This window comes from Mustelus asterias, chromosome 1 (assembly GCF_964213995.1).
Source record: "Mustelus asterias chromosome 1, sMusAst1.hap1.1, whole genome shotgun sequence".
NCBI lineage: Eukaryota > Metazoa > Chordata > Chondrichthyes > Carcharhiniformes > Triakidae > Mustelus > Mustelus asterias.
In genome coordinates, this window is record NC_135801.1 from 116,112,979 (window position 1) to 116,135,676 (window position 22,698).

General features: G+C 43.7%; 1 protein-coding gene across 1 annotated transcript in view; it reads right to left on the minus strand.

The window, feature by feature from the left end:
• nmu (neuromedin U) overlaps positions 1 to 22,698 on the minus strand; it is a 42,391-nt gene that overhangs the window by 7,411 nt on the left and 12,282 nt on the right. The window contains exons 3-6 of the mRNA XM_078220867.1: positions 19,297 to 19,344; positions 19,143 to 19,202; positions 3,942 to 3,971; positions 3,788 to 3,838 (exon numbers count right to left, since the gene is read on the minus strand). Coding sequence (XP_078076993.1) covers positions 3,788 to 3,838; positions 3,942 to 3,971; positions 19,143 to 19,202; positions 19,297 to 19,344 — 189 coding nt within the window. The remainder of the gene's footprint in view (positions 1 to 3,787; positions 3,839 to 3,941; positions 3,972 to 19,142; positions 19,203 to 19,296; positions 19,345 to 22,698) is intronic.

The following is a 22,698-nucleotide window of genomic DNA, read 5'->3' on the forward strand; positions in this document are numbered from 1 at the left end:
GGTTTCCTCCCACAGTCCAAAGATGTGCGGGTTAGGTTGATTGGCCATGCTAAAATTGCCCCTTAGTATCCTGAGGTGCGTAGGTTAGAGGGATTAGTGGGTAAAATATGTAGGGATATGGGGGTAGGGCCTGGGTGGGATTGTAGTCGGTGCAGACTCGATGGGCCGAATGGCCTCTCTCTGCACTGTAGGGTTTCTATGATTCTTCTATGATTCAATACCTTCAAGAGCTGGAATAAAGGAAGCTACATTCATTTCAGGACAGCTGGTAAATTGTACACTCTCTACTGCCAAAGGGTAATGCTAAATTACTGGTTGAAATTGTTTGGAATCACTTGTTTGCTGAGCACTATGTTCTAGTTGCCCACACAGAAGAGGACCTCAAAGTCAGCATGGAAAATATTTGGGATCTTACAAGAAATTTGGCCTCACTGGCAGTTTAAAGAAGGTGGAAAGTATATAGCAGCCTGCCCTCAAACACATTACAAGTCTCCCATTATTACCATCGAAGGACACATGCTGTCTGGAGTGAGTTGGTTCACTTAACTGGGAAGTACCATGTCCTGTGAACATTCTTAGATGGTCAAGTGAACCATAAATTGTTTCAAGCCATTGGTGATTTTGGAAAGCATGTTATTTTTATATCCATTCATGGGAGTTGGGCAAAGCTAGCATTTATTCCCCATCCCTATTTCACCTTGAGATGGTTGTGGTGAGGTGCAAGGAGTGAATGTTTAACATGGTGAATGGGGTGCCATAGAGGTCACTTGAGACCTCAGTGGATGCTTGTTCCTGCCCTTTTATAAGTTTGGAACAGCTGAAGAGGAAAACACAAGACCATCGGGCATGGAGAAAGGAGCAGAGGGCCTGTCCTTGGGCAGATCTCTATTACACGGGATGCCAATCAAGTGGGTTGCTTTGTCCTGAATAGCACTGAGCTTCTTGAGTGTCGTTGGAGCTGCACTCATCCAGACAATTGAGGAATATTCCATCCAACTCCTAACTTATACCCTGTAGATGATTGTCAGGCTATCTGTCACAGAATACCTAGCCTCTGACCTGCTTGGAGCCACAGTATTTATGCAGATGGTTGAGTTGTTATAAGTCAATAGTGACCCCTTGAATTTTGATGGCATCAATTCAATGATGTTAAATTTTTAAAATTAAATCCTTTAGCCAAATTCTCTGATGTCAGATACCCTGCTGCCAGTGAGAACAGCGAATTTGACGCTCCATACACAACAGCGGGACCGGAGAACCTCCTCTACCCCCACTGCGAATGAGGTCAGAGAATCCGGCCCTTTCACTTTCTCTTTGTAGACTCTCCTGCTTGTCCACCTGGCTTTGATCTCCCATGGAAACACTGGTGTCTTTTGAGCCAAAAGGATCCAGACTGCAACTGTGGTGCAATCCAAATAATGATTTACAATGTAGAAGGATGTCCACTCACTAAACTTGAAAGTGGATTTAAATTTGGCCACTGACAAGGCTATTGCTCAGTTCTGTAACTTTGCACATGCTAAATAATAAGAAAATACATAATGACAGTAATGCCACTGAACGTCAAGAGGCTCTTTCTTGATGGAAACGATCATTGGCTGACAGTGGAGGGGACAAGAACATTACTTGCCATTTATCAGCCTAAGCCTCAATGTTGTCTCGCAATGCTGCATGTGGCAATGGACTAATTTCTTGACAAATTGAAATCAGAATTGAATACTATGCAATTAATGGACACCCTCACTCTAACCTTATGTTGAAGGAAAGGTCACTGATGAAGCAGCTGAAGATGGCGGAGTCTGAGGACACTACCCTGAAGAATGTTGCAGTGATGTTCTGGGGCTGAGATAATTGACCTCCAACAACCATAACCAACTTCCTTTTTGCTTGATATGACTCGGACCAGTTGAGAAAGTACCTCAATTGAATTCAATCTTACTTCATGTTGTCAGATCCACAGTCTTTGATATGTCCAAGAAACAGCTATTTTTGTTTCTTCCTCAGGAGGAATTCACTTGGTACTTTTGGCTGAAAATGGCTGCAAACACTTCAGACTATATGCTACATACTGAACCAATAGCCTCAATTACCACCTAAATCATTATATACCCCATCAATCATTTACCTATAATCTCTATTAATCAGGCCATATAACTTCATCTGCAAGATACTGGCAAGCATGAATGATGTGTAGCTATCTCTCACTGAATAGAGAACCTCAGTGACCTTTTTTATAAACAGTTGACAGCAAACTGCACGATGTTGCAAATATCTCCAACTCCAGCCTGAAAGGGGCTAGCCATAGAAACGTTCATCATGACATTCACCTTCACAGCCACTCACTTGTCCTGCTCTCAGGTTGCAGTTGTGGATGCAGCAGGTGGCAGATTTCAGTGATGATGACTGTGGAGGTGTCTCACACATTGTTCCTCACTGAGGTTTAGAGAATTGCTCCCTGGACTCCTTGCATAGATATGGCTTCCGATCGAGAGTCCGGCTCTCCCTCTTCCAGCAGCGACATCTCACCTCCGCTTATTTTCCAAATCATGCTGCATTCCAAGGGGAATACCAAACAGTACATCCATGTTTAGAAGCAACCGGTTTGCGCAGAAGCCTTGAAGTCTGCAAACATCCCACTGGGTTGCCACACCAATCCCTGTAGACGTTTGTAAGTTGAAATATGGAAAGCTCCAAACACTTGTTGAGTTATAACATAAGCCATAAAGCAATCAGCCAGCAACTAACCTATAAGTAGTTAATGATCCCTATAAATAGAGCTGGCAGTCCTTCTTGCTGCTGAATGTGTGTTAAGAGAGGGCATTGGTTTAAACTCAGCATTCTGAAGTGGCATCATTGATATCAAATCAGCACTGCGCACCATTTGTGATCTACCTGCGTTGCATACTTGTGGTGAACATTAATTGCTAGTCTGCACAAAGATGGAGTCCAGCATAATTCATTTCACAAACTTGCATGTGCCCTTCTGAACACCCAACACCCAAAACAACAGACCTAACAATCCCACTTTTTCAGCCTCACCTCTTTAATGTTACAAGAACTAACTGCAGTAAAAATGTGAAGACTGGCATCATTTATAGACTGGCAGATGCTTGTAAATTCCTGGCTCCAAGTCAGAATAAGCAAAGCTTTCTCTTTCTTTTATATTTTTGACAATTGCAATGTGCAAAAATGTGCTTAAATCTTCTAGAGACACATATAATATAGATATATAGACAGAGAGAGAGAGATACACAGATATAAAGGTAGTTCAATTGATTGAAGGAATATTGCTTAGTTTCTGCCACTTGTATATAACCAATACTATGGAAGATTAATCAAAAAATTAAATCACTTAATTAGTCTTGTTAAGATTGTGATACGTGCAATCACAAAAGTATCTGAAAAATTTTAAAACCCAGTGCTTGTATCAATATAATTAGTTTATGATATTTCAATTATACGTGTTGCCACATTCAATATTCAGTGTGTGATGAAGTAATTGAAAGCTGGCATCTTCTGAGACTGCAAAAAGCTGAGTTAATGTTCTGTCCTACAGCTAGACATTCTAGGAAACAATATCAAATCTCCTGTCACTGATCTAGCAAACAAAGCTATAATTATGTGGCAATCATAACTTCTACAATGAATAGCGAAATAACAAACCTTAACCTTCAGTGGTACAGCTTAATATCTACTAATTTGAAAGTTAAATATCTGGAGTGGAATAAAAATTGGGTTTTAACACAATCGAGCCAGACAATTTAAAAATATTCTCCACATCACTTACCATAAAATCAGAGTTGCCTGAGTCATGGGTCTTAGAATAATGAAATAAGAACTGTACAAAAACGGAGAAATATTTTACTATAAAATGCATCGATTACTTAAGACTCCTCATATATTCTCATTGCGTTTGATAATCTGCAATATATAATGCTTACCCTTTTGGTTTGGCCCTTGTCTTCTGAATCCTGTAAATAGATTGCCTGGTATTAATGTTGGGCCTCTACCTTTGTTAAATATACAGTGCACAGAGCAAAACAGTACAAACTAACATACAGGGGGCAAAATTGGACAAGACCCAAAAACAGATGTAGGAATAGAATTGCATATTTAACCCATGCCTGGCATACCAATGCAGGCAGCAGGTGAACTCCTTGGTTCCTGTCCATTTCATCTAGGTAGTGTCTGGACAGCACTAACATGTGGCTGAATGGCCCAACACCAAAGCAGGAGGCATAAAATCATGAAGGGCTGGCACAAGTTCAAGCAATTCTGCACTACCTAAGTCAAACCTCCATCTCTGAAAGGCGAGGTGCATGTGGAGCAAGTGCTGGAATTCAACAAAGAACAAAGAACAGTACAGCACAGGAAACAGGCCCTTCGGCCCTCCAAGCCTGTGCCGCTCCTTGGTCCAACTAGACCAATCGTTTGTATCCCTCCATTCCCAGGCTGCTCATGTGACTATCCAGGTAAGTCTTAAACGATGTCAGCGTGCCTGCCTCCACCAACCTACTTGGCAGCGCATTCCAGGCCCCCACCACCCTCTGTGTAAAAAACATCCCTCTAATATCTGAGTTATACTTCGCCCCTCTCACCTTGAGCCCGTGACCCCTCGTGAACGTCACTTCTGATCTGGGAAAAAGCTTCCCACCGTTCACCCTATCTATCCCCTTCATAATCTTGTACACCTCTATTAGATCTCCCCTCATTCTCCGTCTTTCCAGGGAGAACAACCCCAGTTTACCCAATCTCTCCTCATAGCTAAGACCCTCCATACCAGGCAACATCTTGGTAAACCTTCTCTGAACTCTCTCTAACGCCTCCACGTCCTTCTGGTAGTGCGGCGACCAGAACTGGATGCAGGACTCCAAATGTGGCCTAACCAGTGTTCTATACAGCTGCATCATCAGACTCCAGCTTTTATACTCTATACCCCGTCCTATAAAGGCAAGCATACCATATGCCTTCTTCACCACCTTCTCCACCTGTGTTGCCACCTTCAAGGATTTGTGGACTTGCACACCTAGGTCCCTCTGTGTTTCTATACTCCTGATGACTCTGCCATTTATTGTATAACTCCTCCCTACATTATTTCTTCCAAAATGCATCACTTCGCATTTATCCGGATTAAGCTCCATCTGCCACCTCTCCACCCAATTTTCCAGCCTATCTATATCCTGCTGTATTGCCCGACAATGCTCTTCGCTATCCGCAAGTCCAGCCATCTTCGTGTCATCCGCAAACTTGCTGATTACACCAGTTACACCTTCTTCCAAATCATTTATATATATCACAAATAGCAGAGGTCCCAGTACAGAGCCCTGCGGAACACCACTGGTCACAGACCTGCAGCCGGAAAAAGACCCTTCGACCACTACCCTCTGTCTCCTATGGCCAAGCCAGTTCTCCACCCATCTAGCCACTTCTCCTTGTATCCCATGAGCCTTAACCTTCTTAACCAACCTGCCATGTGGGACTTTGTCAAATGCCTTACTGAAATCCATATAGACGACATCCACGGCCCTTCCTTCATCAACCGTTTTTGTCACTTCCTCAAAAAACTCCACCAAATTTGTAAGGCACGACCTCCCTCTTACAAAACCATGCTGTCTGTCACTAATGAGATTGTTCCGTTCTAAATGCACATACATCCTGTCTCTAAGAATCCTCTCCAACAACTTCCCTACCACGGACGTCAAGCTCACCGGCCTATAATTTCCTGGGTTATCCCTGCTACCCTTCTTAAACAACGGGACCACATTCGCTATCCTCCAATCCTCAGGGACCTCACCCGTGTCCAAAGAAGCGACAAAGATTTCCGTCAGAGGCCCAGCAATTTCATCTCTCGTCTCCCTGAGCAGTCGAGGATAGATGCCATCAGGCCCTGGGGCTTTGTCAGTTTTAATGTTCCCTCAAAAACCTAACACTTCCTCTCTTGTAATGGAGATTTTCTCTAACGGGTGAGTGTCTTTGAGCTGAAAAAGACAGAGGTGGCCCAGATGGTAAGAGGAGACTCCAAGATTCTCTGACACAGCATTAGAAGCTTTGGTATAGGAGGTCAATAGGAGCAGAGAGGTCCTTTACATAGAAACATAGAAGATAGAAGCAGGAGGAGGTCATTTGGCCCTTCGAGCCTGCTCCGCCATTCATTAAGATCATAGCTGATCATCCAACTCAATAGCCTAATCCTGCTTTTTCCCCATAACCTTTTAACCCATTTGCCCCAAGTGCTATATCCAGCTGCCTTTTGAATGCATTCAATGTTTTGGCATCAACTAATTCTGAAATGCCTGGATCCACTACTGTTTGCCTACTGCCGCAACAGGCCAACAACAGACACCATTTACCTGGACCTTCACTCAACCCTGCAACACCAGATAACAAAGGCACCTATGTCAGGCTCCTATTTATTGACTACAGCTCAGCTTTCAACACCATTATTCCTACGAAACTCATCTCCAAACTCCGTGGCCTGGGCCTCGGCTCCTCCCTCTGCGATCCTGAACTTCCTAACTCACAGACCACAATCAGTAAGGATAGGCAACAACACCTCCTCCATGATCATCCTCAACACCGGTGCCCCACAAGGCTGTGTTCCCAGCCCCCTATTATACTATGACTGTGTGGCCAAATTCCCCTCCAACTCGATGTTCATGTTTGCTGACGACATCACCATAGTGGGTCAGATCTCAAACAATGACATGACAGAGTACAGGAATGAGATAGAGAATCTGGTGAACAGGTGCTGCAACCATAATCTTTCCCTCAATGTCAACAAAATGACCTGTCCTGGTCCCCCCATGCTGACACTATTAGTTAAGAAAACCCACCAACGCCTCTACTTTCTCAGAGGACTAAGGAAATTTGCCATATCAGCTACGACTCTCACCAGCTTTTACAGATGCACCATAGAAAGCATTCTTTCTGGCTGTATCACAGCTTGGTATGGCTCCTGTTCTGCCCATGACCGCAAGAAACTACGAAAGGTCATGAATGTAGCCCAATCCATCACGCAAACCAGCCTCCCATCCATTGACTCCGTCTACGCTTCCTGCTGCCTCGGCAAAGCAGCCAGCATAATTAAGGACCCCACGCACCCGGGACATTCTCTCTTCCACCTTCTTCCGTCAGGAAAAGTCTGAGGTCACATACCAACTGACCCAAGAACAGTTTTTTCCCTGCTGCCATCAGACTTTTGAATGGACCTACCTTGCATTAAGTTGACTTTTCTTTACACCTAGCTATGACTGTAACACTACATTCTGCACTCTCTCGTTTCTTTTGCTATGAATGGCATGCTCTGTCTATATAGCGCACAAGGAACAATACTTTTCACTGTATGCTAATATATGTGACAATAATAAATCAAATCAAAATCTTGCACATACACCCAGTTATACAATCACGACAGCCACACTGCTCCACACTCATTAACACACACTCCTTTCCCTTGCAGCTCAGGGTAAGATAAAACTGAAGATGGCAGGAGTTAACCAGAGGGCCACTAGCATGGCTCCATATCCTCACGCCAGTAGAGAATACTTGATGCTCATGGCCAGTGATGGGGGTAGAAAGAATCAAAGATGGCGGTGAAATAAAAATAAAATACTGTCAATGCTGGAGATCTGAAATAAAAACAGAACCCAGCCTGTCTGAAGAAAGAAACAGAGTTTGTTTCAAGTTCCATATGATTCTTTGTAACAACTCTGCCATCCAACTCCTTTCAAATCTCAAGAATTGCCACCTTGTTGAGGAGTGGTATAGGAGCAAGGAGCGGAAAAGGAAGGAGGGATTGTTGCTGATGATGATGATCATCCAATCTCACCCCTGCACCCAGCAGTCCAAATACTGTGTGTATTTTAGAGGGTAGCGTAGAGGTGGAATCCATACAGGCTATGTTACAGGGTTGAAGGATGGAGGGCTATAGAGCTGCCAGAGGTCACACACAAGTTCCATTGCATAAGACTCAGGAGAGAATTTTGATGGGACAGCATACAGGAAAAGGTTGATGCGAGTGCACACAGAAAGGCTTGATGTATTGGAAGGGCTATCAGAAAGTCTGCTCTCACTGTCAAGAAGCATGGTAGAGTCAGGCACCAACTAGGCAAAGACCATTGCACAAAGATTGTATACTATACCTTCCAGTGTGTAAGTGATAGCTAACTCCATGAAATCAATTGTAGACCTGCCCATGATGCAGCGTCAGATGGCCAATGTCTCAGTTTCCATTGCAGCCAACATAGAAGCCACCTAACATCTGAGTACTGTAGTGGAAGCTCAACCTAAAGTCACACAACTCAGCTTTTTACCATGCAAGCTCAGAGTGCTTGAAAACCGATTGTTCTCCAATTGGTGGCTGCAGTGTACTATCATCTATCTGGTCTTACATTTCTTCATGCTATATCTCAAGAAAGTGATCCCTCTGCCCATTGTGAAGTTGCAGCCGACTTAAAATTCTGGAAATTTTCTAAACAGTTCAAACACTGAAACATTAAGAAAGAACTGGTGTTTATGTAAAGTATGCCTCACATCCTGTAGATCTTCGAAAGTTCTTCACAGGCAATTAAAAATTCTTGATGTGCGGTAATATTGTAGCATAGGTAAATACGGCAGTCAGGAATACAGCAAGGGAATGTAGGGTTGCCAACCCTCCAGAATTGACCTGGAGCCTCCAGGAACTGAAGATCAATCTCACTGACATTGCAGTATGCAACACTGAAGAAATATAATTGGGACATTATAAAAGATAGTTTCAAAGAAAAGGACAAAATAAACTCTCTTTATCAGATATAAAAATATTAAAAATGGGAAAAAAAGGCTGGTCGGCTGACAGTAAAACATCATCCAATTTGGTAATGAGTTTTTTGCTTTCCAATTGGCATAGGAAGGTAGCGTCTCACAAGGAGGATGTATTAGCCAACTAATGGCAGGAACGTGTAGACAACTCATGATAAAACCTACAGGATTACGTTTAATTAGAGTTGGCAAGCCTCGGAATGAGGGAGATGACTAAATAATCTGTTTTAGCAAACATTCCCAAAACACTGGGAGAATTTCTCTCCTCTTCTTCAAATAGTAACATTGGACCTCGCACAACCATCTTCATCCAAAAGACTCCATGAACAGAAATAAATCTATCTCTAGTGCCCCCACATTATCACCAGAAAGTTGTTCAGAGATTCTCCAATTGGACTTGATAGCTTTGGGCTATCCTTCTCCAGGCTCAGAATTTGATTATATCCAATATGGCAATGGCCATTGGCAACTGGCAGATTGCTGCCCGAAACTCCTTTTCACCCACAGACCTCCAACCCTATGTTAATGAGGCTTAGTCCAATACATGGACCAGACTGCCCAACAGCAGTTTTAATAAGTCAGTGATGAGATCACCATTCACCTATCTGTCAGAAAACTGCAAGAAAATGAAATCTACTGCTGAACATCAAAACTTGGCTTTCATCAGGGAATTTACATTCCTATCCAATATACTCACTTAGACATAGTATGAATTTTAGAAGTGCTGAAAGTTGTTGCATTTTTGATAGATGTCTACATGTTAATGCTCAGCTTGTGTAGAGAGCAAACATTACAGCAGAAAGTACGTCTCTTCCTTGAGCTCTGCTGAGATAGTGGCTGCACTGGCTATGATTTCCCAAAATTCCATAGATTCTGCAAGAGTTCCAGCAGATTGGAAGTTAGCAGATGTAACAATGCTATTCAGTAAAGAGATAGAGAAAACAGGGAACTACAGGCCAGTTAATCTGATGTTGGCTCTCATTAAAGGGTGGGAATCTATTATTGAAGAAACCTTATTAATGCACTTAGAAAAATCATAGTATGATCAAAGTCAAAATGGTTTTATAAAAGGAAATCAGTTTTTTGAGGTTTTATCTAGTATGGTAGATAAAGGGGAACCAATTGGGAGTAATACACTTGGATTTTCAAAAGCCATTTGATTTTTAAAAATACATTATTCTTCCATGGGATGCGGACATCATTGTCAAGGCCAGCATTTGTTGTCCATTCCTAATTACCTTTAAGAAGATGGTGATGAGCCACTGCCTTAAACTGCTGAAGTTCATCTGGTGCATGCCCATCCTGGGAATGTTACGAAGGGAGTTCCAGGATTTTGATCCTGTGACAGTGAAGAAACAGCAATATAGATCCAAGTGAGGGTGGTGTGTGCCTTGGGAATAACTTGCAGGTGGTAGTGTTCCCATGAAGTTGCTGCCTGTGTTCTTCTAGGTGGTGCGTGCCACAGATTTGGAAGGTGCTATCAAGAGTTGGAAAGTTGCTGTTGTCCATCTTGTATACAGTATATACTGCCACCATTGCGTGATTGTGGTGGAGGGAGTGCTTGTTTAAGTTGGGGAATTAATCAGCGGGTTGTTTTGTCCTGGATGGTGTTGAGTTTCTTGAGTGTTGTTAGAGCTACACTCATCCAGGCAGGTGAGAGTATTCCATCGTACTTGTACCTTGTAGATGAAAGTAATGTATCTCAGTTTGCTGACAATATGTTGATAAATGAGAAGACAAGGTGCATGGAGGGCACCAAAAACAACAGGTTACATGAATGAGTAACAAGGTGGCAGATATAGTATAATGTGGAGAAGTGTGAGGTTATTCACTTTGGCCACAAGAATAGAAAAATAGATTTTTAAAAAAGATATGAGATTTGTAAATGTTGATGTCCAGGGAGCCTTGAATGTTCCTATCACCTCAGATCACAATCTAGCATCAAAATATTCAGAATATTTTGACACAATTAGCAGTTTCAAGAGAGCAGCAACATTGTGCATGGAGAAGAAAACAAGTCTGTCAATTAAGCTGGTACATTTTGCACAGCGCAAAAGCCAGCAACTACAAGAAGAAATCATAAAAGATTCTACACTTCAGGTACTGTGGAAAACCATAATTGAAGGATGGACTGATTCAATTCAGTATGTCAACGAATACGCGAGACCATTTTAGCCGTACCAGAACAAGCTATGCATCTCCCAGTGAGTCATTCTTAAAGGCAGGCAGGTCACCATATCGGAATCTCTTGTGAGCTAATATTCTCTCACAACTTTGTCACTCACACTTGAGTATAGATCGGACAAGAAGACTGACAAGAGAGACAGTCTACTGGCGTGTATTATCAATGACACTAAAGTCATAATTAAGAAGTGCGAGGCATCAGAAGAGTTTATGTCAAGTCAACAAAAAGAACCATTGAATCCACATGAAGTTCCTACCCATCCTTGGATCCAAAATGATATCTGACCTTTCATTTTCATGGCATTGACTTCATCATCATCATCATCGACTACTTTAATAAGTACTCCAGTATTCAACAACTGCACAATATAAGAAACAACAAGGGGCAAAAAACATTGGTGGGGATGGTATACTGACCACCAAACTGTAGTGGTAATGTTGGGAAAAGCATTAGACAGGAAATCACAGATGCATGTGTTAAAGAAGCGTCTGTGGTTATGAGTGACTTTAATCTGCATATAGATTGGGGGAGTCAAATTAGTCACAGTACAATGAAAGAGGAATTTCTGGAGTGTATATGGGATGGTTTTCTGGAGCAATACGTTGAGGAACCAACAAAAGGAGCAGGCCATTTTGGACTGGGTGCTGTACAATGAGAAAGGATTAATTGGCAATCTAGTTGTGAGAGAACCCTTGGGGATGAGTGGCCATAATATTTTTTGTCAAGGTGGATAATGTTGTAGTTGATTCTGACTCCAGGGTCCTGAATCTCAATAAAGGTAACTATGATGGTATAAAGCATGAATTGGCCATGATGGACTGGAAAACATTACTGAATGGAAAGACAGTGGACAGGCAATAGCAGGAATTTAAAGAATGAATAGGTGAACTCCAGAAATTGTTTATTCCTGTTTGGCACAAGAGTAGTAAGGGAATTGTGGCCAAACCATGGCTTACAAGGGAAATTAGAGATGGTATCAGATTCAAAGAAAAAGCATGCAAATTGGCAAGGAAAAGCAAAAGGCTGGAGGATTGGGAGCAGTTTAAAATTCAGCAAAGGAGGACCAAGGGATTGATTAAGAAGCGAAAAATAGAGTATGAAAGTAAACTAGTGGGGAACATAAAAACTGACTATCAAGGTTTCTATAGACATGCAGAGAAAAAGATTGACAAAAACAAACATAAGCCTCTTATAGTCAGAAACAGGAGAAATCACAACAGGGAATAAAGAAATGGCTGAGGAATTAAATTTGTACTTTCCTTCAGTCTTCACAAAAGAAGACATGAAGCAATGCTTCAGTCTTCCCAATATTTAAATGGAAGAAATTTCTGCTCATCCAGTACTGGATGTTGGATAAGCAGTATGATAATTCAGTAACAATGGAGGAGTCAAGAGGGATGGCACTGAGGTAGAGCTAGATATTATCAGTATATAGAACCATAGAAAATTACAGCTCAGAAGCAGGCCTTTTGGCCTTTCTTGTCTGTGCCGAACCATTTTTTGCCTAGTCCCACTGACCTGCACTTGGACCATATCCCTCCACACCCCTCTCATCCATGAACCCGTCCAAGTTTTTCTTAAATGTTAAAAGTGAACCCGCATTTACCACTTTATCCGGCAGCTCATTCCACACTCCCACCACTCTCTGCGTGAAGAAGCCCCCCCTAATATTCCCTTTAAACTTTTCTCCTTTCACCCTTAACCCATGCCCTCTGGTTTTTTTCTCCCCTAGCCTCAGTGGAAAAAGCCTGCTTGCATTCACTTTATCTATACCCATCAAATTCTTATACACCTCTATCAAATCTCCCCTCATTCTTCTACGCTCCAGGGAATAAAGTCCCAACCGATTCAATCTCTCTCTGTAACTCAGCTTCTCAAGTCCCAGCAACATCCTTGTGAACCTTCTCTGCACTCTTTCAACCTTATTTACATCCTTCCTGTAACTAGGTGACCAAAACTGTACACAATACTCTAAATTCGGCCTCATATATGTGAAAACTAACATGAACCTTTGGACGATGTCTCTGCGAGGCAGTATGTAGATGAGAAATAGGAGGGGGTTGAGATTAACAGATTTTTGGTCTCAATCATGATCATATTGAATGGCGAAACAAGCTCAACAGACACAATGTTGGGACTGCAATTATTTATAATTTACCTAGATGATTTGGAGTTGGGGACCAAGTGTAGTGTGTCAAAATTCACAGATGACACTAAGATGACTGGCAGAGCAAAGTGTGCAGAGGACACTGAAAGTCTGCAAATGGATATAGATAGTCTAAGTGAGTGGGCAAGGGTCTGGCAGATGGAGTACAATATTGGTAAGTGTGAGGTCATCCATCTTGGTAGGAATAACAGCAAAATGGACCATTACTTAAATGGTAGAAAACTGCAGCATGCTGCTGTGCAGAGCAACCTGGGTGTCCTTGTACATGAATCACAAAAAGTTGGTTTGCAGGTGCAGCAGGTAATTATGGCGGCAAATGGAATTTTGCTAAAGGGATGGAGCTTAAAAACAGTGAGATTATGTTGCAGCTGTATAACGTGCTGGTGCTGATGAGGCCACACCTGGAGTACTGTGTACAGTTTTGCTCTCCTTACTTGAGAAAGAATATACTGGCACTGGAGGGAGCACAGAGGAGATCCACTAGGTTGATTCTGGAGTTGAGAGGGTTGGCTTATGAGGAGAGGCTGAGTAGACTGGGGCTATTCTCATTGGAATTCAGAAGAATGATTATGAAGGGACTAGAAAAGATAGAAGCAGGGAAGTTGTTTCCACTGGCAGGTGAAACTAGAACTAGGGGGCATGGCCTCAAAATAAAGGTGAGCAGATTTAGGACAGAGTTGAGGAGGAACTTCTTTACCCAAAGGGTTGTGAATCTGTGGAATTCCCTGCCCAGTGAAGCAGTTGAGACTACATCATTGAATGTTTTTAAGGCAAGGATAAATTTTTGAACAGTAAAGGAATTAAGGGTTATGGTGAGCGGGCGGGTAAGTGGAGCTAAGTCCACAAAAAGATCAGCCATGATCTTTTTGAATGCCAGACCAGGCTCAAGAGGCCAGATGGCCTACTCCTTCTCCTAGTTCTTATGTTCTGATGCTTTTATATGGTTGACTCCTTCTTTTTATTACATTCTTATGAGTAATTAGTTAATCATTTTCTAACATGACTATCTCTGGGATTTCTATTTATGCAAGTGTAAGGTGTTACAGCAGCTTATTTATTGTGAAGCTTAAATGATCACTAATAGGTAGGCCAAAGTCATAAATGGAACAAAAGTAGTAACTATGTGACCATTTAATCATTCCTGAAAGAATGAGATAACACTGTCATAATGAAATAAAGAAGATGCACTTCACTTATGTTTCATTAGAAGCTCATAGCAATGTGGGAGATGATGGTATAGTGGTAATGGCACTGGACTGATAATCCAAAAGTCCAGGCTACTGCTCTGGAGACAGGTGTTTCAAATCTCACCACAGCAGCTGGTGGAATTTGAATTCAATTAATGCTGACCATGAAACTATCACTTAATGTCAGAAAAAACCCATCTGGTTCACAAATGTCCATTAGGGAAGGAAATCTGCTGTCCTTACCTGGTCTGGCCTACATGTGACTTCAAACCCACAACAATGTGGTTGATTCTGAACTGCCCTGTGAAATGGCCTAACAAGCCACTCTGTTCAAGGGCAATTAGGCATGGGCAACAAATGTTGGCCCTGCAAGCAACAGCCACATCCCACGATGAAGTATATTTTAAAAATTAATTCATTATTATGGCTAAAAATTCAGCCAGCAAGATATAGGAGTCAAAGAAGTTTCTCATCATGAATCAATTAGTGGAAGATAAAGAAAATTGCCTCAAACTGGTTCTTGTTGTCTTTATGTATGGCCTAATTATTTACTCAGTTTTGATAGATATGAAAACCAAAACTAACTTTGACTTGTAACTGCTCTCCTTCCACAGATCTCTTCTGGGCTGTACACAAACCACTTGATCTCCTCAAAAAAATCCTGTATAAACATTGGTTACTACCAAGCCTTCAAAATATTATCAAGCAAAATTCTAGATGATTTATTCATCCTTATATTTACTATCTAATATGAGCTTTTGTATTTCCAACTAAAACATGTGCCGTCTCAAAGCACATTATGAAAATTAAAATACCATAACAACAAACTGAAGTTTGAAAAGTGAATACAAGATCTTACTCCATCCTAACACCCATGAATAAAGATATTTATCGATTGTGTTATACTAAAAATTTTGCAGCTGTGAATTAAAGAGAAAGGTAGAACATAGAACATAGAAAGCCACAGCACAAACAGGCCCTTCGGCCCACAAGTTGCGCTGATCATATCCCTACCTCTAGGCCTATCTATAGCCCTCAATCCCATTAAATCCCATGTACTCATCCAGAAGTCTCTTAAAAGACCCCAACGAGTTTGCCTCCACCACCACCGACGTCAGCCGATTCCACTCACCCACCACCCTCTGAGTGAAAAACTTACCCCTGACATCTCCTCTGTACCTACCCCCCAGCACCTTAAACCTGTGTCCTCTCGTAGCAACCATTTCAGCCCTTGGAAATAGCCTCTGAGAGTCTACCCTATCCAGACCTCTCAACATCTTGTAAACCTCTATCAGGTCACCTCTCATCCTTCGTCTCTCCAGGGAGAAGAGACCAAGCTCCCTCAACCTATCCTCATAAGGCATGCCCCCCAATCCAGGCAACATCCTTGTAAATCTCCTCTGCACCCTTTCAATGGCTTCAACATCTTTCCTGTAATGAGGTGACCAGAACTGCGCGCAGTACTCCAAGTGGGGTCTAACCAGGGTCCTATAAAGCTGCAGCATTATCTCCCGACTCCTAAACTCAATCCCTCGATTAATGAAGGCTAGTACGCCGTACGCCTTCTTGACCGCATCCTCCACCTGCGAGGCCGATTTAAGAGTCCTATGGACCCGGACCCCAAGGTCCTTCTGATCCTCTACACTGCTAAGAATGGTACCCTTCATATTATACTGCTGCTTCATCCCATTGGATCTGCCAAAATGGATCACTACACACTTATCCGGGTTGAAGTCCATCTGCCACTTCTCCGCCCAGTCTTGCATTCTATCTATGTCTCGCTGCAACTTCTGACATCCCTCCAAACTATCCACAACACCACCTACCTTGGTGTCGTCAGCAAACTTACCAACCCATCCCTCCACTTCCTCATCCAGGTCATTTATGAAAATGACAAACAGCAAGGGTCCCAGAACAGATCCCTGGGGCACTCCACTGGTCACTGACCTCCATGCAGAGAATGCAGGGTAATAACATTTAAAACTGGCCACATAAAGTGAAGGAAATATTTATTTTATGGATTCCTAATTTGTGCTCAAATGGGCATTAGGTGTCCAAATTTTGTATTGCAGCCTGTTGTATACATTATGAACTGGAAGTGCATCATATTGGCTTAGGCAACCTCTAGTCAGGAGACCAGCTTTTCCTAAACAATTTCCATGATAGCAGAAGCCTCTTCCCTTTTCTTGACCAGAAATATGTGACAGAGATTCGCAAGGGCAAATCTTGACATATAGTGCCATCATCGAGCAAACATCATCTATTTATTATCATTGATTTGAATGCTTATGGTCTTGAAATCCTCTCCACTTTAGGTGACACTCAGCAGCTGTATGAGAGTCAAAAATGACTGTGGGGAGTGATGGCAGCATGCAAACTTAGTGATGCTTCCCCATTTAAATGGAATAATGAGCATGTTGCTGAGTGACTGCACACCTGAGTTATGGGTACAAAATCATCAGAGGCTCGCATGAGTTTAAGCTAGCCTATGCTACTTGATGTAAATCTGCTCCTCTCAAAGGGGAAGTGTACTTTGGCTGGAACAGATGCTGAGAGTCATTGCAAAATGTTTAACCTGAGAAAGGCCTTAGAATGCCATTGTAGATAGTGTGCTACAAGGTTTTCCCATGTTGCACAGGAGGCCTTGGTCAAGGATATGTAGAGGGACAGAAGGCCTTTCAGACAAACTCTGAATAGGCAGTGGCAGCAGATACCTGTCGCAGTCAATGCCAGGAGTCGAAGCAATGAGGATCCAGATGCAGTTCAATGAACTCATACAAGTCTCATAGTCAGTGAATCTACCTTCAAATTCCATATCCCACCAAATGAGCCACTGGCCTCAGGCAGTGATCAATGCACCACACCCTCATCCTTCTCCTCCCGAGACTCTCTATCAAAATCAGACCTTAAATTCATTGCTTCACCTCATCTTCACATGCTTAGCATTACTCCAATCTCCCCATCCACACTGCCAGCTACTCAACCATGACTGGCACATTGCTCAAAGACATTGCATTGCACTCATTGGCTCAGTCACAGTCATATTTGGTATAACCTAGCAGGTGCCCATTGAGGTAGAGAAGTTGGATTAGAGTAGATAGCTCAGGCACAGATACACTGTCATTTTTAATTATTCAGCAATCCATGTCATTGGGTGGTGGAAGTGGAACTCACTGCCTGAAAGGGTGGTAAAGGCAGAAATCCTCAAAACATTTCATACAAGAGCTGTAAGAATAGAAGAGGCTGGATCACTCTTTTTAGACCACCATGGGCTCAATGGGCAGGATTGAATGCTGTTCCAGAGGCAGGCTGGCCAGTGAGGGGGAGCATATAATCAGGCGCGTAAGTGTGGGGTGGGTGACCTTTCACCTTCCTGATCAAGGATTGCCCTCATGTTAAGGACCTTATCTCACCTTAGCTGACACTCTACTTGGCAGTGGATGGGCCACCAAGTAAATGCTGACGAGCAGCTCTGCAGCTCAGTGAAAGATCCCTCCTACTTGGGTAGCCTGTACCCAACGGAGGAACCTACTGATGGCAAGGGTTGCTCATTCATGGAGACCACTCCCTGCCCCTGCACCTACTTGGCTGGCCCCGGTGATCATGCCTCACCTACCAGCAGTGGCCACCATTCCCACTGGCGCTGCCAGTACAGAAGAATTGCCAGATATGACTGACCAGCAGCTCTTTTGAGGTGGAATATCTGCCCTGAAGTGGCTGAGTGTCCTGTTGCCAACCTGAATGACATTTCATCAGGATGGGGGGGCCTGGAATGGCCATGGGGTTGCCACCGGCTTGCCAGTCCCTGCCATGACCATTAAATTCTGCCTAAGTAGCCTATTTCTGTGCTGTAAATTTCCAAGACTCTATGATCGTCACTTGCTTGTTTCCCCATAATCTCTGACTATCACTCTCTCTTTCCAATCAATTTGAAGAAAAATGCTATGGGATCACTGTACTTTACACTCAAGTTCACTGGGCTCCAATTGACGAAGTTTACAGACCTAAGGCCTACTGTGCATCCCAGCGTGGGGGGCATTGTAGTGTTCACAAGGTTTATTAAGGCCCTATGATTAAATATAATCCAGCCGGATACCCACAATGGAGTTGGAGACCGTAAGCAGCACATCATCACTCATCGCTTACTATAACAGGCATTGCAAAGGAGGCCCTGTGGAAAGCCAGTAATTCAAATAAAGGTGTTGCTGACCTTCTGCTAGCTTACACACTGCTCAATGTTCAGGTCTCCAAAGTTCCATTTTCCTCCGGAGCAATGGGCCTCTTTTGTCAATATCCACCCCCACAGAGGTCGAGTTCGTAAATCTAACATCAATCTACATTCTCAGATTTCATTTCAGGAAATACCTACTGTTTGGTATTCCACCCTTGAGAACTTGCCAATATGTCAGAACAATGTACCTGGAGCAATATTTATTATAATGAGATGATCTTGCATTTTAATGCAAGGCCAGCTCATTTGATTGTAGCTGTATGCTACACCCTTACAGCAGTGATCTCATAATAGTGCCCCTGCCCGCATTTTAAATGGAGATCAAAGAGTTTGTCCTTTAAATTGGAAACTCCTTCCAACAAACAACATTCTAAAATGAACGGATCTGCCTATATTGGTAGCAATATTTGAGAGAGGATAATTACATCAATCTATTTTTCTAGTTGTCCATTTACAATGGCTTCTTTGTCATTTTTTAAATTTAAAGCACGAATAAATGGCAAACAGCGAGTTCAAAGTCCTAATATTTTATTGCATGAAATTCCTGCTTCATTGCTGTAAACAAACAGTTACCTGAGGCTGCTGCAGAATGGTCAAGGCCATATAACACAGTTCTTCAAGTGTGCTGGATGGCTGGAAAAGCAAGGCATACATTTCTCAGAAACTGTTCTTTCATTCTTTTACAAGTACACAGACAGTACCATTTGACTGACACATTGGATCTCACCTGTGGCTGAGGAACTGCAGAAAGAAAGGAAGAACACAGGCCATCTATCTAGAAACAGACAATTCAGAAATTAGCATCTCAAAGGGAAGAATTCCTCCCCTGGAAGTTTGATTGAAATCAGATCAGCAACTACAAGGAATGGGCAGTGAATAAATAAAAGGAAAATGGAGTGAAGTCACTCTGATCTGTGCAATGCTAGAATTTATTGAGGCAATTACTTTATGCAGTTTCACAACCAATATTTTAAATTATTTATTTCTGATACAGCATGGTCTAAATTAGTCTCAACATGAAGTTAACAAAAAAATTCGAGTAATGAAAATAAAAGAGACTGAAGACGGGAATGGGTTAATGAACCTTGTAACACTTAAGCATTGAGACTCACCTCTGTAATACTTAAGAGATTCGTGAGAAGTACTGTAGAATTCATTGTCTTTGTTAAAATTCATTGTTTTCGTGCATCCAGACCAGATAAGAGACACAGCTGTCTCTGCCAATTGTGCTCAGGAATTTGGCTAACTGAGCTAGCAAACAGACTCCATTTTGATGTGCCTTTGTTTAACATAGTGGAGCTTATATGCATGCCTTCTATGATCATATACTAATAGATTTATATATATTCATTATATCCCATTCATTCTCATCGATATAGAGTGTTATGTAAGCCCTGTACCATTGTATGCCAGTTAATTTGTTTGTGTAAGCTTGTGACCTTATGTGTTGGTTGGGCAGGCCGCAGATGTGCGTCACGCAGGATGGTAGAACGGAGACAGTCGCGGCCTTGGAGATTGCCACGATTACACGGACTACGCAAAGGAAGAAACCGCCGATGCAGCAAGGATCCCACAGTGGATAACGAACAGTGACAGACATCCTGGAAAATTGGGGAGGTAATTAGGGGCGGGAACCGGGAAGTATAAATGTTTGATCTTAACTCATATTCGGGGAGAGGCCTGAGACCATGTTAGGAATCGGACCTCTCCCACAATTGTGAAAATAAACACTGCATTTTGACCTACGACTAGTTTCAGAGGTATTTTTACCGACAACAGAGATCAAAGGAGATAAAAAAGAAATACTGAAATATAAAAAATGACTTGGATAAAAGAGTTCAGTTGATGATTATCGCATTTTTAGTGAATGTAAGTGTCATATTTTCTGTACACACATTGTGGGGGCGATTCTCCCAAAGAAATTCTAAGTGTCGAATTTGCGTGAAAACTGGAGTAAATCACGCTGGTTTTTTCAGAGGGTTTTCAAAATAAATCTCCCACACTCTGTGCACTACAGATGGCACAAGCGTGAATCACGTGAAAAATCTGGGGGTGGAGCCTAATCCCGCTGAAGAGGCTGAAATCAGCGCGCGGTGCAGGCCTCCGCGCATGCGCCAATCTCTGGGAGATCGCTAAACAAGTCCTCCCAGCCTAGACATCGCTGACCTCAACTCCCCACAGACATTACTGGCCTCATCGCTGGCCTCTGAACCCCCACCTCCTCCCCTCATGGACATTACTGGCCTCATCGCTGGCCTCTCACTCTCCCCGCCCCCCCCCCCCCCCCCACCCCCGCCAACAGACATTACTGGCCTCTCACCCCCCCTTCCCTCCCACAAGAGGCCTCCCGGCTTCCCCATGCCCCACTGACCCAGACATCGCCGGCCTCCCCATCCCCTGCTGACCCGGATATCGCTGCCCTCATGACCTCCCCATCTCCCACTGACCTAGACACCACTGGCCTCCCCAAGTCTCCACCACCCTCCCCCCCCCACGCCCCACTACACACACAGAGCGCTGTGCTACTATGCACATCCCCTGCCTGCGAGCATTCGCCCTCATTGAATGAGAGCCTTGCGCATTGCACCCCCTCTCGACACAGTACCTTGTTGAGTTCACCCAATTAGCACCTTTGGAGATGGCTCACTCTCTATTGAAACCGGGTTGCCTGTACATTATTCACAATGAAATTTAACTAACGGGTCCATGACTGGCCCAAACTGACTGCACCTGGACTCTCTTAACTAACCAGTGCTGTGTATAAGCTGCAATGATGGACGCACAGGCAGTCACACCAGGAAGATGGACCCGAAGAAAAGTGCTCCCACATTTTCGGAGACTGAGCAGGCCTGCCTGCTGGATGCAGTGGAGGAGAGGCGACATCTGCTCTATCCCACTCAGGGCCGTCGCCCAAGGGGACACGAAGCACGAGTCTTATGGGAGGCAGTGGCTTCTGCAGTGAATGCCAGGACACTGACCTCTCAGTCCGGAGAGCAGTACCACAAGAAAACAAACAACCTTCTTTGGGATGCAAGGGTGAATGTGCATCCCGTTCTGAAACCAGTACATGTGCTGTGCCTACAATGTCAAACCACCCCCATACACCTCACGGGCAATCACCAAACGCCCAGTACTGCCTCCAACCCCTGTAGCACCCCCCCAATAAGCAACCCCCAGTGGGGACCCATCTCCCTGAAGCAGCCAACATGAGCTCACCAATCCCGACACACATTGCACCCCATGTCCTTCCATACATCATGCTTTCAATCCCCCTTATGTCCCCAAAGGAGAAAACTGCACACAACCGGCATGAGAGGTAGAAAACTGGTGGGGTGTTCCTGAGCTGTGGCTGCTGACGGGCTCTGAGCAGCGTGCCCTGGAGTTGGCGGGGGGATGATCCTAGAATGGTCATCGACAGCCAGGTCAGCGTCCGGCATGCAAGTGAGCATCAGCTGAACCCGATTCCTAAGTCTTCTTTGAAGTAAGCGCCATGCTGCGCAGGCTGTTTTCCCTCCCTTCCTTTAATGTGTGTTCTTTCTTACAGTGCTGGATCCTGGTGAACCAGGCCCTTCTGGTGTCGGCGATCTCTCCTGCTGCTCGGGAACCAATTCCCATTGAGACCTCAGGTGATAGCTCGGAGGGAGACTCTGAAGAATCCTCAGAGGACAGCACCAGTGAATTGGCACAGAGATCTACCACAGAACCCACCAACACAGAGACTGTCACAACGGTTGGTCATGTTAGTGCTGAGGCTTCTGAGTCACTTACTGGTGAGCACATCACAGCCGCTGATGCACATCAGGGGGGGGGTGGGCATATCCGAGGGCTCGGGCACACAGTATCTGCCAGAGGCGAAGATGCAGCTGGCCCCAAGCCAGATGCCGAGCCTCAGGTTCATTCATCCAGAAGCCGGTGGAGATGCATCAGCAAACCCGGGGAGTTGTGGAAGGGTTGTCAGCAACCATGCTGCGACTGCAAGGCTGTTTAGAGGAGTCAAACAGAGTGCTGTCACAGAAGGTGGTGCCAGCACAGTATGGGGTGGCACAGTGGCACAATGGTTAGCACTGCTGCCTCACAGTGCCAGGCACCCGGATTCGATTCCCAGCTTGGGTCACTGTCTGTGCAGAGT